At 46.6% G+C, this 13,941-nt stretch overlaps 1 protein-coding gene across 1 annotated transcript; it reads right to left on the reverse strand.

The window, feature by feature from the left end:
- Positions 1 to 8,035: 8,035 nt before the first annotated feature.
- On the reverse strand, positions 8,036 to 12,990 carry aoc1 (amine oxidase copper containing 1). Its single transcript, XM_067251796.1, has 5 exons — positions 12,915 to 12,990; positions 10,725 to 12,266; positions 10,035 to 10,323; positions 9,669 to 9,801; positions 8,036 to 9,332 (listed from the first exon to the last, which is right to left on the reverse strand). The coding sequence occupies exons 2-5, from the start codon at positions 12,256 to 12,258 to the stop codon at positions 9,063 to 9,065; spliced, it is 2,226 nt and encodes a 741-aa protein (XP_067107897.1). The 5' UTR covers positions 12,259 to 12,266; positions 12,915 to 12,990; the 3' UTR covers positions 8,036 to 9,062.
- Between the last annotated feature and the right edge of the window lie 951 nt (positions 12,991 to 13,941).

Below are 13,941 nucleotides of genomic sequence, written 5' to 3' on the forward strand. Positions count from 1 at the left end.
TAGTCAGGTGGCTGAGCGGTGAGGGAAGCGGGCTAGTAATCCAAAGGTTGCCAGTTCGATTCCCGGTCATGCCAACTGACGTTGTGTTCTTGGGCAAGGCACTTCACCCTACTTGCCTCGGGGGGAATGTCCCTGTACTTACTGTAAGTCGCTCTGGATAAGAGCGTCTGCTAAATGACGAAATGTAAACAGCTTTGGAAACGGTTGAAAGTTGGATAATATTCAGCAGTGTACTAGTGAAGGACACTCCCTTCTTAAGTAAGTCTAAACAGGGCACAGTTTGGAACAAACATCCACCACCCCACACCCTCCACACGCACATGACAGCAGTATGGACCAGAGCTCATACAGCATGCCTAAGGCCTGTTGTTCACTATGTGCTGACTGGAGGACTCCAAATAAAACTGCAGAGGCAGTAGGCAATATGATATCCAGATGTCACACACACACATATAAACACGACACACAAACACAAATGACACACACAAAAACACATTACACACAATCACATTCTCTCTCTCACACACATCCACAAGATGTTGTGTATATCCAGCATACTAGTATCTCTATACTAGTATGCATGCTAGTATATTAGCTTACAAGTGTGAATACTTTCCTACTTGTGTCGAAGCCAGTATACTAGAGACTAAACCAGTGTATTAGTGTTTATACTAATGTCCTGTACTAGTGCATTAGTGTATATATGCTAGTATACTCGTGTTCATGCTAAGACAACACTAAACAGAGGGAGTGGCTGTTGTGATCCAACAGGCTTATCTATTTAAACAGAACTAAACTAAAAGTCTGCTGTCTGTCAGTTAACTCACTGAACTGACTGTGCTTAGTGAGTCTGGGTACGAGTGTGTGTGTGTCTGTGTATGTATGCAGTATACATGAACCAAGGACTGTGAACGTTTAGGAAAATGTGTAGCCCTACCCAATCAATTTCCATGCAGAACCTTCCATAGAAGTACTTAACACTGGTATTAGACTACATTACCCAACATGCACCAGCCTTCTGTAATCTATCTGAAGAAGTCTCCCAGGAGTCAACCTCTCCCCTCACTGTTCAACAGTACAGCGACAGATCAAACACATCCAGCATTCCTACAGCCAACATCCCCAGACTGTGTCCAGACTAACAGACTACGACTATGTCCTCACATTCAACACACAAACTATTTGTACTATGGATAGAAGATTGTGCTAACTGAATAAAAATGACAACAGAACAGTCACTGCACAGCTGCATTAATCACATCCCAGCTATTTAAATTAAATTACAGATGGCTGTGTCCACTGGTCTTCTGGATCAACGCTCGACTCTGGAAGCTCAGACTTCTTCCCTAGATGAAGTAATATACGTATACATGCTGTACTAGTGTATTTTATTTATAGTTTTTAGTCGTTTGATTTGGCTGCTCTGACCTCTATGACCAGCAAACTGCTTCACAACAGAACGGTTCTGGAAACCAAGCTATGATTCATGCCCGGACATCAAGCTATGAGTCCTGCATTGATTAAAATATAATGTTTGTGAAGGAGGATGAGGAGGATGAAGTGGATATCAGAATACTGGAGAGAAATGCAGCTGGGTAAAGGTAGCCAGGAAGGGTGGACTGTGTTTCCATAAATGTTGTGGTCCAAGTTCCATTAATTGTGATTCCCTTGATGCATTCTTTTCATCCTCAATGGGGGAATCAACAAGCTAATTAGGTACCACATTAACCCCTTGTCATGACAGTCTGTAGATAAGTGGTGTTGGAGAAGACATACAGTCAATACACATTTGAAAACGCCCACATTATCTGTGACCTTTAAGACCATTGTTTGTCATTAGTCATGTTAACATCAAAACAATATGTGAAGAACCACATGTGCCAGCTTGTCCTTGTAATGACGGTTCTTTGACATGTTCTCAAGCAGCTTTTCTACGGTGTTGTCTTGGGTTGGGTCCACAACACTCCAGAAAGTCAATGCGTACACCGTGCTCAGCCTTTAAAATGCTATATCTAGACAGGGGAGAGAGGGAGACACTAGCTGCTCCCCAAATTAAACCTGGGAACAAACTGATCCGATGTACGCACTCCCAACGCAATATCAAGCGAGATTTCAAAAATAATATTTCCTACAGAACGCTAATAATGTTATGCATGTATCTTCAGTTCAATTATTCAGTAGCTTTGACGATCGCCATGGTTGAGAATCCTACATTGCGTTGACGTTATTCTACAACTTCAAACACAGACTGGCACTGGCACTTTCAATAGCCTGTTGCTAAGCGCCACCTTGGCAGGGGGCGAAGAAGGTTTAACAATAGCAGGAAGATAAGGCGAAAATAACACCTGCCATACTAGGACAACAAAGCAGTTAATACATGATCGTAATATTATATTACATGCTACTATTGAGCAGACCCACAGTGCAAAAACCTCTTTCTATTGAGTTAAAAACTTTAGGGGGCGTATAATCTCTAGTGAATGTAGCTATAAACCATGCCTCCAAATAACTGTTAGGAGGGGTGTGACATGATAATGTCCTACAGTCGCCGAAGACCACCCTCGTTAGCCTACGTACTGTATAACTAAACAAACTCAATTCATAATATTCACAACCTCATCCCTGCTAGATAATAAAAGATGTAGTGTTTAGTTGAGGAGTTGTCATCCCCGGAAATTTACCGTATTTGTTGGGCTCCCTACTATACTCGAGGATAGGAACCGCGTCTTGTTGGTTTAAGGAGTCCCCAGCTGCCCCTCTGCTGCTGTCAGGTACAGGGTCACTGTCGGAGTACTGCCCAACGCGAACAACCACAAATCTGTCGCCCATGTCCCTACTTCAAGCTCCTTTACCGGACGCCTCAGCGTAGGTCAATATTTCAGGGCTCTGAACGGCTTTGCGCTGTGATTCAAACCCCGTGAAGTAATATTCCCTGGGTCCACTGTCTGCAACATAACAATGTACTGTATGGGACACGCGCTGATCCTCGGATTGATTACACTGAAGGCGGGACGCTGCACTTCGCGCTCTCATTGGTTGAGGGGTCTCGCGGACCGGTGTCAATCCGCGCCAATTACGAATCAGAGTATCAAAGTTGTGCTGGCTGACGAATTTGGACAGTCGGCACAATTTTAAACGAGAAAAAACAATTGTCTTTGTTTCTACTTTTGATACATCACGGCTGTTTTACAACCATATGGCCAAAAGTAAACGTAGGAGGAACTAGTGAAGTCAAGTTTACGGCGACGTTCATGTGAACCCGTGTAGAATTGTTATGCTAGGTAAGCTTATGACATTTCAAAAACGTAATTAATTGAATGCTCGTTATTTCCTACTACTACTTTTCGTTTCCCTCTAAGAGTATGAAAGGGAACCATAGCCAGCTCAAACTACTACCCCAGTCCTATAACTCCCAATTAACTGCAAATCTTGTGGAAAGATTCTGAAGACTCTCATTACAGACCCGGGCGGAAGGTTGTGAAATGTTGTTACAAATTAGCACTCATCTCTCACTTCCTGTTTTGCGCACCGCAAACTCGAAGACAGAATGCAACACATAAACTAGCACACTCATCCTGCTGTTGAAAACAAATGTGATGCTCGAAATGTCTGCATATTCTGCAACATGTTTGGAATAGAGTAGTCTACTGTTGTTGGCCTGTTTGTTCTATTGCCAAGTCACACCGTCACTCGTTATGAAAGCATTTACTCACACACACACATTTTGTGGACGTAGGCCTACTCCAAGAGCCCACTCAGAGAAACTGCTGGAGGCTGTAATTAAAATGGTTGATGGGGCTTGAATCTAGCCCGACCGAGGGCTTAACCTCTCCTTATGTGAGGCGTTTTCTGAGGACTAGTTTAGGTAGCGCCCCCGAGGTTTGGTCGAGGCTCTGATTGGATTAGAGGGCATGGCGTAGATAGTAATGAATGGGTCCATTATATGCTGGCTTGTCATTAACCAAAGCTGCGTGCTATGTTTATTCAAAATATACGCAATTTTTCTCAACTTCGTAACCTGTGTCAATTAGCGCTGTTGGTTTGACGTTGGTGTTTAGCGTCACGTCAGTGTAAACTGGGAGGATGGATGGACGGGCACAAGAAGGCCGAATAATGTTTTGTGGTCCGTCTCTCAACACACTGTGTAACAGTCTTGGTTGAGTCCGATTACTGTGCGCTGTCTCTCTGAGTTCTTGCTTTAATGGTGGTTGTCATAGTGATTCTCCCCTGGGAGGGAAACAGGGCTTTGTACCAGTCAATTACCGGGGGGTTCGTACCGTGCGATTGATTCAGACCACTTAACCTTTACATTTACATCAATCCCACTGTTCAATATTTTACATGCCTGTCAATGTAAGCTTCCCTAGTTAGTTTCTAAATACTCTGAGTGTAGAGAAACTAGCCAGGGCTTACACTGTCTAGTCAGGTTTTTTGCATGACGATTTTTGGCATTAAGCCATGTGTCATTTCCACTTTCACAATTTGACATGATCGTGTGCAAGAGTAGACATACACAGTGTGTGCATCACTGGGCTGTAACAAACCGCAGTAATGGTAAAGAGTGAGATATCTGCCAGGTCATGATTGTACTCATTTACTGTACCGAGGGAGCTCTTAGCCCCCTGTGGCTGCATCTTGTCAGAGATGTACTGGGGCCAGTGGTGCGTGTTCACCATGTGGGTCAATGCTATAGCATGAAAGGCACCTTTTTATTCAGAAGTGGATTCCCTGCCGTTTGGGCATTGTGGTCTTTCTGTCACAACATTGCACATCCAGACCCACGGTCCCCGACCCCCGACCCCAGGCCCCAGGCCCCAGACCCCCGGCCCCCGAACCAGGCCCCAGACCCCAGGCCCCAGACCCCCGGCCCCCGAACCAGGCCCCAGACCCAGAATTGGTTATTAAGGTAGAGGCTGCGATTCCCTGCAAATGTGTTTTGTCTGTTTGGGCAAGGCTTGCAGATGGGACGCTGTCTCTAACTAGATCCCTGGGGTGGGGTTCTTCTTTATTTTCTATTCAGGAGGGACTGAGTGTGTGCGTATGAGTGTGTATCACGGCTGGCTGACTACAAATCCCTCTCTTTCCCCCTCATCTCCCTCCCTTTCTCTCCAGCCCACCCCCTCTCTCTCCCCGTCCCTCTCTCTCCAGCCCACCCCCTCTCTCCCTTCCGCTCTCTCTATCTCTCTCTCAGGCTTATTTATTTATTGTTTTCTACCTGGTGTAGTTTCCTCTCTGGTGGAATGATGTGGCAGCAGGGGTGAGTTGCTGGAGGCAGGGGTGAGGGGGTGAGGGTCTGCGGGGGTTTTGCCATCATGCCTTTCTGGGGGCAGAGCGGCATGATTCCTCTGAGGGCAGAGCGGCATGATGCCTCTGGGGGCAGAGCGGCATGATGCTGGAAGTTGGATCAAAACAACTGTGGAGCGACAGGGCTTAGAATGCCTCAAACCATCTACAAGTTTCCTCGTTTACCCCACGTCTGCCCCCCTGGTACCCCTGCCCCTGCCCCCACCCCACCCTCCCCTCAGTTGTCCCTGACCCACACCATCCCCCTGTTGCCCCTGACCTCCCACTCCATCCAGCAACACCTACCCCTTGACTGAGTGCATGGCTGGGTTTGACCAAGAGAGCTTCAGTGTGGCATGATCTATGAGTCACCTCTCCCTTTACAGCCGTGACTCCCCCACCGGTATGGACACCGTGGGCTACATTACATGTGAAGAGTTTCGCTTTTATCTTCTTAATCACCTTTTCAATCACGTCTTAAAGTAGCACCGATCTAATATCCTTACCCTAAATGTGTTGCTGTGTTCGCGAATACTGTATACTGTCATTTAGCAGATGCTCTTATCCAGAGCGACTTACAGTAAGTACAGGGACATTCCCCCCGAGGCAAGTAGGGTGAAGTGCCTTGCCCAAGGACACAACATCATTTTGCACGGCCGGGAATCAAACTCGCAACCTTCTGATTACTAGCCCGATTCCCTAACCGCTCAGCCACCTGACTCCTAATGTATATAAAATAATATACATTATATTTACATACTACAATAATTATAATCTATAATCTATATATAAAAGCCACCGTAGGGCTTATTTCCTGAACTACAGACCCTGGTCTGTAGTTCATACCAGCAGGACAGACCAGGGGCTGGTCTTCGGTTTCTTCTTCTCTCCCCCGCGAGGTTGGGACCGGTCGGGGCTTTGTCTCAGCTGCTGCTGGGGGGTTATTTTGAGAGGGGGACAAAGAGGGCTGGGATGGTTGGCATACCAGCAGAGACAGACCGCCTAGCCCAGCCCTAGCCCAGCCCAGTCCTAGCCCTGCCCTAGCCCAGCCCTAGTCCTGCCCTAGCCCTGCCCTAGCCCTGCCCTAGCCCTGCGGCTTGGCAGCTCTGGGCCTGACTCTATCCCTTCCTCTCCCCCTCTCCCCCCCTCCCTCCCTCCATCCCCCAACCCACCCCTCACCACAGTATTGACTTCAACCTCTCTCTCCTACTCTCTCACGCTGACGTGATCATTTCTAACTTGCACTCATGGAAGAGGGACTCAATGCATGGGCTGAGGCCATACCGCAGCGGCCTGGGTTCAAATCTGGCCCGGGGCCCTCTGCTGCATGTCAGACTCCCTCCCCTGCCTTTCCTGTCTCTCAATACTGTAACTTAAAAAAAAATATGAAGGCTGACATGCTCCCAAAAATATATATCTTTAATTCCAAAATTCAACAATTGAATGAATAGCAACATGGACCATTTCTGGCCAATAGATGGCAGTGCAAACCATTACAATGTTGTACAACTCTCATGATTATTTCTCCCTTTCTCTCTCTCTCCCTTTCTCTCTCTCTCTCTGTCTCTCTGTCTCTCTGTCTCAAGTGGCCTGATCCCCTGGTCTCAAACACTTGAGGACCTGCATGTATTTAAAGTAAAAGTCCAACTATATCACAACCATGAAACAGAACACAAAACATGTTTTTATTTTTCCGTTAGTTCTAGATGATTGAAATAGGGATCTTACACCAGATGTTAGGTGTTCTTTAAAGCTTCAGTGTCACTTCCATACATGAGTCATCTTGACCAATTCAGATTCACAGAATGACTCCAATAAACCAGTACTTTGTAAACATGTCATTGTAGAGTGGGATCTATCTTGGGCTTGTGATTAAAAGGTGTGTGGTCACAACTATGCCATAGCTCTGCAGTCAAATATTTAATGATATTACATTTTTGGATTAGCTAACATGCTACTGTTATGAAGAGCTTCTGCTAAAATGACATCAAAACTATATACGCATCATATCATATTTAGCTACAAGAAACTAAAGTTGACCTACTTTAACCACACTAGTGGGCAAAAGTCACAAGCCTCCAGAGCCAATTTTTAACTAGTTATTTTTTCTCAACCCCTTAAGATCACAACTATTGTGTTTGTAACTGTAGCTAAATATTAGATCATTTTTAGGCCCTTCCCTTTGTTCTCTAAGGAAATGAAGAAAATAACATACGTATATTGAAACGATAGTGTGCCCATGGCCGATACTGGGTTGTAAAGCAGATCTTTGGGTGTGTTGTTGGTCCCTGTAAGGACACTAACTCTCCATGATTACCATGGTAAAGTGAAAAGAATGTTGATTATGCGTAAAGGAACGTTAGCTTCCTGTTTTACCATATTTTCTAGCTCTGTCCTCAGCTATCTCCTGCATAGGTCGCATCGCGTCCCCGTTTTGTACAATACACACTGTAAAATGTCAGCACACACGTTTACAGGGGTGTCTTCTGATTGTAAAATGCCAGACAACAATTGTCAGCTAGATTCCTGGTGCCCTGCTATCTTATTACTGCTGTGGACTATTTGCCTTTCTTTGTGCAGCTGCACAGTCCAGACTGCCTTCGTCACTGGAACACCAGCCTTCTGCTTTTCTCTCATATGCTGTTGGATTAAATATGTTAAATTGATGTCATTTCATATTTAGTTGATTACAAACACACCTGATCAAATTATAGTGTGTAAAAAGAAACGATTCGACTCTTGTGCCCTATTACAAAGGTTTTTCAGTTTGTATTTATTGTATATAATTGAGAACATAATGCAAATTTCAGAGAACACTGCAGTTGTAGGAGCAAAACACACAGAACCACACGGCAAACACGGTTGTAGAATGTTCTACTCCCCCATGCGTTCCACAGGGTGGAGTTGCCCTGGGCGACGGTGCAGGTGAGTTCTGGACTGTTTGCAGGGAAGGATCTGGAATTGAGCTGTTTGCTCACTCAGTCCTGCCTTCTTCCCAGCAAAAAACATTCTCGCAAAGCATTCTGGGAGCTTGGCTCAGGGGGCGGATCCACTTCATCCTACATCCTGGATGCTCGCCACAGTTAAACCTCGTCCATGGAGACTCCCCAGGGATTAGAGGCTCTGTCACCCCAAGCCTTGTTGTGTATCGAGGTTGACATGACAACTATAGACAACAGTACCCTTTCTGATCTGATTAGGCTACAGCTACACGCACAAGAGGGTTAATTTACATTTAATGTACATTTACATTTAACAGCGCAAAACATAAATGTTGGATTCTTTTGTCTAGTCACCTAAAGGATGGGTAGGGTCAGTTAATATATAGTCTTTATCAAACACAACGGTAGAAAGAAAAAAAATACAGTATTCGTATAGTTTGTTCTTATCTGATCACAGCTTAATAAAAATGGAACTTCGAAGATATATCAAAATCAATTCACATTTTGCATACATGTTGTGGTGTTAGTACCTGCGTCCAAATACTTTATTCAAGTTGCGTGTGATTTAAGTTGAACGTCAGAGTACAGTTTCAGAGTTCTACACATGAACTTGTCACAGCTCAGGCTGCTTGGCCTCCTGTGTCTCCCAGCCTCCGACCTCCCAAGCACACAGGCCGGAACCTTTCAGTAAACACTGAGCTACTGTTGTTTCTCCTTAGATTAATACTTGCTTTGATGTGGTGGCTGAATCTGATGTCTCAAACATATCGCGTTTAAGAAAAAAAAAAAAGGGGGGGGGAATCTGATCAGCAGTAACTTCAGGAAGTCCAACCGAGATTAAACACCAGCGTAGGTGCCGTTGTAGAAGAAAGGCTTGTCTGTTACACAGTTACCTACGACCTCCGGGGTCCATCTCTGGACCTTTGATGCTCCATTCTGGTCCTGGCGGACGATGACCGTGCTCCGGGACGCCAGAGACGGATCCTCATCGAAGAAGTTGAACGGCCGGAGGAAGAAGCCCACAGCGTTGCCGGGCGTCGCCGTGTTGGGGATGTCCTCCGAGTGAGGCACGTGCAAGAACCCCACCGTTACCCAGGCAACCAGGTCCTGCACACAACAGGGTTAGGGTTTGTGTTAGGCTAGGGAGAGGGTAAGACCTAGGGTCAGCGTTAGGCTAACCCTATCCTACACAGGAGACACCGCTAGATAATGTGGCGAATTTGCGTAAACAGACATGCTTCCCTCTTGTCTAATGAAGCAGGGGCGTAGGTTTCATTATACATTTAGAAAATGGCAAATTTGTCTTCCCCACTTTTTATTGAGAGAACTATGTTTAACAGCCACATCAGTTATTTGAAAAAGCTGTACCACCCACATTTGAAAACAAACCTACGCCCTTGTAATGAGTTCAGGATGTTTGTTAGACAGGGCAGTGAGGCGGACCTGGTTAGTGATGTTTTCGTTGTTCTTGATGTAGTCCTCGAATGACACCACCGGCTCCCAGGGGTCGTTCTGAGTGTAGATGCTGGTGCTGGTGGACTCGCTGTCCTTGTGGCGCGTCACGGCCAGGGGATACCTGCAAGGGGGGAGCACATGGTTCTTCCTGGGCTGGAGGGCAGAACACACTAGCTCAAGTCACACTCTAGCTGTCGTCCATGAGAGGAACACCCAAAGTTTGTCTGCTCTGACTGCCTGGTCCTCATGGCGTGCGTTATGTCATGGCACGCTTCACGTATAACAGACAGTGAATGCCTGGTGAGCTTAAGTGTGTTTCCCAGAGCCAGAGGTTTGTTAACGGGTTGTGATTACCTGGCCCAGCTGATGCCATTCTCCTCCTTCCAGCCACGAGGCAGGACGCTGTTGCCATGGGAGTTGAACTGGATGCGGAAGCCCTTCTTGTGACCCCACTTGTTCTCCTCGTTGGGGTTGTAGAAGTGGACATAGCGAGGGAACTTCTTCCCGAAGCGGAAGGCGGCGCTCCGCTCCGTCTGATGCTGGGTCCTGTGAAGCCTCGACTGGACTATGGAGTGTTTCGGGCTCCATGGGTTGGTGAAGTTCTCGAATTTCAGGTTCATGGACTCAAGGCTGTTCTCACGGCCTGGGTGGAAACAGGTTGTGGTGTTGTAGGTTAGGTTGTTTTATTTACATTACAGAGATTAAAGTTGCATATCTTATGTCTCAGGCTTTCCTTTGTGTTGTTTGAAATGTGATTGTACTTCCTGCTTTAGTAGGAGGATGAACTGGCCCTGATCCTGAGGTCTACTTGTGATTTATTGCACAGACTGGACTTAAAGTATCACTTTTATTGGGCTATTAACCTGCCAGTTGTTTTGCAATATCAATGATTTACTGACGGGTACAGGAGCAGCAACAGTCATGTAATGTTAGGCCACAGTGGTAAAGTTCACTTGCAGAGTTTTCTAGATAGCTAAAAGTAGCCTGTGTCTACAGGTATATGTTCCAAACATAATCACAGCCAAGCTAGCAAGTAAAACTCACCGGCAATATCCAGATCCACTTTATAATGGATGAGGTGTGTGTGCAGGTTTCCCAGTACGTAGTTATAAACCTTTGTGCCGTAGTGGAGTCCGTTGGGAGTGAAGAAGGTGGCGTGGATGTAACCTGTGGCGCTAACCCTGGACTCCATCACTCCGTTCTGGTAGAAGAGGAAGTCCCAGATGTAGTCGTAGTTGTAGACGGTGGAGGTGGTCCTCAGCACCAGCACATGGTTCTCCAGGCCTCCGTAGAAGTTGTAGCCCCCGTTGAAGTTGCTGTTAAAGTGCCTCCTCAGGGGCATTGCCGTGGTCATCTCGAACACGCACAGGGCGTTCCGGTACCGCACCGGTTTGTCCGTGTCGTAGTAGTGATACAAGTCCACGAAGGTGGAAATTTCCGGACAGTCGATGCCGGGAGCCAGCTCGTAGCTCAAGGTGCCCATGGACCAGCCCGCGTCGATGTACTTGGTTTGCATGGCGGCGGGGGTGTCGCCCGAGTAGAAGGCAATGGCTTCCTGAAGGCTGACCTCGTAGGCGATCCGTTCCCCGTTGAAGCGCAGGTCGAAGATTTGCAGGCCTGCGGAGGAACGTACTCTGTAGGCAAATGACCAGCCGGCGTATTCTACAAAGTTCCCATCAATGTTGTAGCGATGGCCCTGCGGTTCCACCAGCTTGGGACCATGGATGTTGGAGGCCGTGTTGCTGTGACCACGAGGAATGTAGGTGGAGAAGAGGTCGTCTTTGTCGTGGTCAGGAAGCCTGGCCTTCTCAACTGTCCCCTCGTCATATTTCTTCACTAGTTCCTCCACACTGTCAAAGTACTGGCTGTTGTACCAGACCTTCTCCACAGTCCACATCTTTGGGTCCAGATCTCTGTGGTTGATCAGAACCTCAAAGCCCACCGGGTGGATGAAGTAGCCCTCCACAAACTTCTGCAGCATTACCCAGGATCTTCTCTCGCCGGGCTCCAGCCCGCGAGGAGCGATGTCTGAGAAGGTCAAGCAGCGGTCGGTGCAGTTTGTGAAGGAGAAGCCGTCGGTCGTCTCCAGCAGGAGCTTATGTGCCTTGGAGGTGATCTCCTGCAGGATACCGATGAGGTGGTCATACTCCACGAAGCTGATGGGCCGCGATTCGAACCGGATGGGTCTGTCACCCTTGAACGTCTTCACAGTGTGCGATGTGGGGAAGGGCAGAGGACTAACGATGTACTCTGTGATGTTTGGCTGGGCTTGGTCCCCAAACTGGACCACCACCCGGGCCTGTCTTTGGGGCTTGGCCTGACCACGGTCCAGTGCCCTCAGTGCCTCATGCTTCCTGGGAAGGTGGAGCTCTATCAGCAAGATGCTGTTCTTCTTCAGGGCCTTGCCCCTTGCTAGCGTCAGCCCCAGCTCACTGCTGTGCATGTAGTCCCTGACGGCCCGCATCTCTCGTGGAGTGAGGTCGGCGAAGATGGCCGCTCCGTGGTGAGCCCACTCCCGTCCTCTGGAGGCAGCGCAGGCGCCCAGACACGCCAGCAGCAGCGGGAAGCAGAGCCTCATGTTCGCGTCTGTAGGGACACAAGCAGCAAACATGTGGAGGTGTACAGAGGGAGCCGTGTCGACTTAGCTGATCTTACGGACGAAAGTTTTTTTTGCTGCATGCTGGAAGATACAACACATACATATGGAAGTCCCCCAACACTCCCTTCAATCTCCCCCACAGCTGCTGAAGTCCACTCCCCTAATATGTCTATCCTCTTCCCCCCCTCCCCCTCTCCTCTGTCTTGTTTTACTGCTCAGTCTTGTCTGTGTACTGTGGCTACTAACAGTATGGAACAACGTCAGCACAACAGGGATCCCCTGACCATGTTTATCCTTTCCCTCATTATGTTTACTCATGCTTGTCCAGCCATGTCCCACTTCTGGTGTTTTACACCAGTGAGATCTGCCTTGCGACGGGACATCCCGCTATGCCATTCACCTTCTCTGATTTTATAACACGTTTATGTAACATGTAACATGTTTTCACTCTTGTGGAATGCAGAAACAGGAGGCAGGGTCGTGACTTAACCCTCGTGTTGCCTTCGGGTCACATGACCCAAAGGTTCATAACGAACCATCGTTGTGTTTACCCAATTTTACGGAATGACCCGAAGATAACACAAGGGTTAAGAAATAAAACGTTTGTATGATGTGTGGAGCAAAGAAACACGTACCTATGGTATGCACTTCAGATATGTGAAGAGTCCTTCAGCATTCAGCCCTGGCTTTGTCCTGCAGAGCGCAAATGTATTTCTCCCCTGGCTGCTCCAAGTAACGAAACCAGTCTGATAAAACAAGCTCAATACACTGCTTGTATTTAGCGTTCTACTTCACTGCAAGGGCATGTGGTTGGTCAACTGTGGGTTGTAAAAGTGTCGAAATCTCAGGTGCAATATTCACAGGAACTGAATACAGTGGTCATTCTAAACCATGTTCTTACAAGATTTATGCTGACTAATGACTGATTATTTCAGGTGCGAGTGTTTGTCCCGTCTGAGATAGGGATAATGAAGGAGATACGGTACTTTAAAGTCTTTAAACCATTTGACAACAAGTTTGGACTTTTCGTTACATCACTGATTTAACTTTTTTTTGTGATATTACATAAATGTTATGTAGTTCTGAGGTGAAATTCAAACATTTATTTTTGGACGTGATCTCTGGATCACTTTAGGTTACACTCATGCTATCTCGGACGATCAACTCCTATTAATGTTTGAAGACTTGCAATAAACCCCCCTAGCTGCTGACAAACTTTGCCCTTTACTTTCCTTTGTTTTCTGTGTCATTGTGAATGTGAAATAGGTCATATCAAATCATAAAAGTAACTTCAAAGTGAACTAAATTGATTGTCTCATCACTTGAGAAGTGGAAAGGACCTCGTACTGTAAAGCTGTGATTGCACTTTATTCCTGCACCTTTCTGATGTGCAGCTATTTACATTACATTTACATTTATTCATTTAGCAGACGATTTTATCCAAAGCGATTTCCAAGAGAGAGCTTTACAAAAGAGCATAGGTCACTGATCATAACGAGATAGCCCCAAAACATTGCGGGTAGCCAAAACATGAAGCGTACATTGTGAAAAGCAAATAAGTGCACCTGAAGAAAAAGCAAGCAACAATAATATAATTCACAGCGAGTACAAGAAGTTAAATCAGTTACAACTAACCAACAAGTGCAACAAGTCCCTCAACAA

Source organism: Osmerus mordax, chromosome 15 (genome assembly GCF_038355195.1).
Source record: "Osmerus mordax isolate fOsmMor3 chromosome 15, fOsmMor3.pri, whole genome shotgun sequence".
In the NCBI taxonomy this organism is placed as follows: domain Eukaryota; kingdom Metazoa; phylum Chordata; class Actinopteri; order Osmeriformes; family Osmeridae; genus Osmerus; species Osmerus mordax.

Coding starts and splice junctions, on each gene's coding strand:
- aoc1 (XM_067251796.1), bottom strand. CDS start 12,258: ATGAGGCTCTGCTTCCCGCTGCTGCTGGCGTGTCTGGGCGCCTGCGCT. Junction 9,802..10,034: donor AATGGCATCAGCTGGGCCAG/GTAATCACAACC, acceptor CCCCCCTTGCAG/GTATCCCCTGGCCGTGACGC. Junction 9,333..9,668: donor ACGAAAACATCACTAACCAG/GTCCGCCTCACT, acceptor TGTTGTGTGCAG/GACCTGGTTGCCTGGGTAAC.